This window comes from Gekko japonicus, unplaced genomic scaffold (genome assembly GCF_001447785.1).
Source record: "Gekko japonicus isolate JY-2015 unplaced genomic scaffold, Gekko_japonicus_V1.1 scaffold1280, whole genome shotgun sequence".
NCBI classification, from domain to species: domain Eukaryota; kingdom Metazoa; phylum Chordata; class Lepidosauria; order Squamata; family Gekkonidae; genus Gekko; species Gekko japonicus.
The window spans coordinates 87,417-91,814 of NW_015165276.1; the positions used below are offsets into that span (position 1 = coordinate 87,417).

General features: G+C 55.4%; 1 protein-coding gene across 1 annotated transcript in view; it reads left to right on the forward strand.

The window, feature by feature from the left end:
* The window catches only part of VPS52 (VPS52 GARP complex subunit), a 30,172-nt gene that overhangs the window by 14,265 nt on the left and 11,509 nt on the right, over positions 1 to 4,398 (forward strand). Inside the window, exons 12-14 of the mRNA XM_015410265.1 lie at positions 1 to 142; positions 1,845 to 1,963; positions 3,919 to 4,042. The exon at positions 1 to 142 is cut by the window's left edge and continues 15 nt beyond it. Coding sequence (XP_015265751.1) covers positions 1 to 142; positions 1,845 to 1,963; positions 3,919 to 4,042 — 385 coding nt within the window. The remainder of the gene's footprint in view (positions 143 to 1,844; positions 1,964 to 3,918; positions 4,043 to 4,398) is intronic.

The following is a 4,398-nucleotide window of genomic DNA, read 5'->3' on the forward strand; positions in this document are numbered from 1 at the left end:
GCTCTTCCGGAGCCAGCATTACGCCCTACTGGACAACAGCTGCCGGGAGTACCTCTTCCTCTGCGACTTCTTCCTGGTGACCGGCACCCCCGCCCTGGATCTCTTCAACGCCGTCATGGGGAAGACCCTGGCGATGTTCCTCGTGAGTGGGGAGGCCGCGGGGGGAGGGAGCTGCGGGGCGGGGAGTGGGACGGGCCTCTTTCCTCCCAGAGCCAGTCTGGTGTCGTGGTGAAGTGCGCAGACTCTAATCTGGGAGAACTGGGTTTGATTCCCCGCTCCTCCACCTGCACCTGGCTGGATGACCCTGGGCAAGCCGTAGTTCTGATAAGAGCTGTCCTTGAAAAAGAGCAGTTTCTGTCAAGAGCTCTCTCAGCCCCGCCTGCCTCACAGGGTGTCTGTTGTGGGGAGGGGAAGGGATCGTAAGCCGCTCTGAGACTCCTTTGGGCAGTGAAGGGCGGGGTATAAATCCAATCTCTTCTCTTCTTTTTCTTCATCTTCTTCTTCTTGCCTTTCACAATCACACAGCAGGAAGAAATTCAACAGGAGAAGAAGTTTGGTGTAGTGGTTAAGTGCGCGGACTCTAATCTGGGAGAACTGGGTTTGATTCCCCGCTCCTCCACCTGCACCTGGCTGGATGACCCTGGGCAAGCCGTAGTTCTGATAAGAGCTGTCCTTGAAAAAGAGCAGTTTCTGTCAAGAGCTCTCTCAGCCCCGCCTGCCTCACAGGGTGTCTGTTGTGGGGAGGGGGAGGGAAAGGAGTTTGTGAGCCGCTCTGAGACTCCTTTGGGCAGTGAAGGGCAGGGTATAAATCCAATCTCTTCTTCTTCTTCTAATCTCGGAGAACCGGGTTTGATTCCCCGCTCCTCCAACGTGCAGCTGCTGGTGTGACCTTGGGTCAGTCACAAGTCCTTTCAGAGCTGTTCTCTCAAGAGCAGTCCTCAAAAGAGCTCTCTCAGCCCCACCCACCTCACGGGGTGTCTGTTGTGGGAAGGGGGAAGGGAAAGGAGATGGTGAGCTGGTCTGAGTGAAGGGCGGGGTATAAACCCAATCTCCTTCTCCTCCCTCTGCTTCCTCTTCCTCTTCCTCCTTTTCCTCTTCTTTTCTTCCTCTTCTTCCTTTTTCTCCTCTTCCTCTTCTTCATTTTTCTTCCTCTTCTTCCTTTTTCTCCTCTTCCTCGTCTTCATTTTTCTTCCTCTTCCTCTTCTTCATTTTTCTTCCTCTTCCTCCTCTTCTTGTTGCACAAGCTCAGAGAGGCTGTTGAAAAACCTCTGTCAGTTTATATCTGTTCAGCTGTGTAGCCCTTCCCTCCACAAATGATCATGAAACGACTTCCCCAGAGAGGGGGCCCCGGCTCCCTCACTTTCAGTCCTCAGGAGGCCGTTGGAGGTGGTTTTATTTCGGACTCCATTTATTTATGTATTTATTTCAGTGGACTTCTGAATCGCCCACCCTGCAAGCAGGCTCTGGGCGATGTACCACCTTGTAAAACATTTTAAAAATACTTGACTTGATTTCGTTCTTGTTTACTGGCTGTCCTGATTCTACATTTCAAATTGTGGCCTTTTACCTTTTTTCCTCCTCGTAAAACATTCCTGGTTTCGTTGCCATTGGCGAGCCCCCCTGGAGTTCTGCAAGGCAGAAAGGGGGCCAGCAAATGTTTTAAGCCAATCCCGCCCTCGGCCGGAGGAGGGGGCGAGCGCTCTGCTCCAGAGGTCCCAACAAGGCCCCCCCTCCCCCCAATGCTGGACCCCTCTCCCGGAGGGTGCTCCTTGCGGGGACGCCTCTCCGAGAGGGGGAGGCGTCCCCCGTGTCGGCGCCTGACCCTTCCCCCGCCTCTCCCACAGAAGCACATGGACGCCTACGTGAGCGACTGTTACGACAGCATCGCCGTCTTCCTCTGCATCCACATCGTCCTGCGCTTCAAGGCCATCGTGGCCAAGCGGAACGTCCCCGCCATCGACAGGTGAGCAGCCCCTCCCCATCCGTCCTCTCCCCCCCCCCCAGTGGGCTCAGCGGGGCCCGCACCGTTTGGCTGGCTGTCCTGCAGCGGGGCCCGCACCGTCTGGCTGGTCTCCCTGCCCCAAAGGGCCTCGCCTGCCCACCCAGATCCCCCTCCCAACCAGAGGGGCCCCCCGCCCCTCCTCCCCGCAGCCTCCCTTCTTGGCCGTCTGGTACAGATGCCCACAGAAGAATACAATGACAAAAGAGACTAGATTAAAGCCATAACATCACTTAGTGTTTGGTCATGAAAAACAATGGGCCGCGGTGGCTCAAGTGGTGAAGATGCTGAACTGCAGACCGGAAGGTCGGTAGTTCGGCAGTTCAAAACCAGAGTGCCGCCTGACGGAGTGAGCTCCCGTCTCTGGCCCCAGCTCCTGCCAACCCAGCAGTTCGAAGGGAAGAAATTGCAAGTAGATAAACAGGTTACCGCCTCGGTGGGAAGGTAACAGCCTTCCGTGCGCCTCGGCATCTAGTCATGCCGGCCACATGACCGTGGAGAAGTCTTCGGACAGCGCTGGCTCTTCGGCTTGGAAACGGAGATGAGCACCGCATCTAGAGTCGGATTCGACTGGCTTTCGAGCCAGGGAAACCTTTACCTTTAACTCAGTGGAAAAACAACCACTTATTCCTTCATAGAAAAAATGCAAAGGTCAATGAAATTGCACACAGCAATCTGCGCCAAACTCTCTCAGTCAATATCCTTCTAACAGTCTTGTGTCCTCAAAAGCCGTCTGCTCCAAATTCAATCCCTCTTCCAACACGTATTCCGGATATTTCAGTGTTTCAGACCTCTGGTCTTTCCTCAGGAACAAATCCTGTATAGGAATCTCACATTCAGTGTTACCTTCAAGTTGACACATTCGTTGATTTACTTTTCTGTTAATCTACTTGGGCAAGGTCTCCTCGCTTATTTCCAAGCATGACACTAAGTGATGTTATGGCTTTAATCTAGTCTCTTGTGTCGTTGTAATATTCTGTGGGCATCTAGCACACATCTGTGTGTGTGTGTATATATATATGTGTGTGTGTGTGTGTGTATACACACCAGACCAGGGGTCATTTTGTAGAAAAAGAGGTGCAGGAGCTCCTTAGCATAACTCATTTGCATATGCCACACCCCCTGACATCACCGGAAGTGTGTCAGAAGGCAACACCCACCGCTCAGGCTCCACTGGACTATTTTGGATTGCAAGCTATTTGGGGGGGGGGGGGGGGGAACGGGCAGATCTGTCCTCACAGAGGAGGGAGAGCTTGTACCCGAATAAAACTTGGGTCTTAAAGGTGCCACTGGACTGTTTTGGGCCGGGGGGGCTCTGCAACTTACTTGGCTGCTTCTTGCTCTGACTGAGGGCTGCTGGAAGCAGGGGGCGGGGCTTGCTGCATGTGCCCGCCCCCTGGGCTCTTTACTGCCGGAGCTCCGCTCCTGTGCGCTCCCGCAGGAAATGACCCCTGATTGTAGTATAAGCTTTCGAGGAAGGCAGCTCTCTTCGCCAAGTGCATGGAGGGTATGAAGAAACTGGCCAGAGATATATAGGTGGGAGAGAGGATGCAGAAAGCAGTTGCAAAAGTCTCGAAACTTACCTGGCTGCTTCGTGCTCTGACTGAGGGCTGCTGGGAGCAGGGGGTGGGGCTTGTTGCATGTGCCCGCCCCCCCGGGCCCTTTACTGCCGGAGCTCCGCTCCTGTGCGCTCCGGCAGGTAATGACCCCTGCGCCAGACTAATCCTGGGACTGTGTGTTATTCTTGTGGACTGTGTGTCTCTGCCTGGCCACGGCGGCTGGCCCGGAAGAGAGGTGGCCACTCTGGAGCCCCCATCGGGGACTCGTCCCCCCCTCCTGCCCGTGTACCTCCACCACACAGGCCCCACGGCGGGTCCCCCCCTTCCGGGTCCGGCCCTTCCAGGCTGTCTCTCCCGCAGGTACTGGGACACCCTCCTGGGAATGCTCTGGCCGCGTTTTGAGCACATCCTGGAGCTGAACATCCAGAGCATCCAGAACACGGACCCCCAGAAGCTCGGCTTCCTCGACACGCGCCCCCACTACGTAAGTAAGCGGCCAGCCCCCCACCCGGCCTTGTCCAGGGCAGTCTGGGGGGGGGGGGGGCTGGGGCCAGGCAGAGAAATCAACAGCAACAGATTTATTCACAGCCCTCAGGGGTCATTTCGTAGTAAAAGAGGTGCAGGAGCTCATTAGCATAGCTCATTAGCATATCTCATTTGCATATGCCACACCCCCTGACCTCACCGGAGGCGTGTCAGAAGGCAGCACCCACCGCTCAGGCTCCACTGGACTGTTTTGGCTTGCTAGCTATTGGGGGGGGGGGGGTGAAATCACAGATCTGCCCTCACAGAGGAGGGAGAGCTTGTACCTGAATAAAACTTGCTCTTAAAGGTGCCACT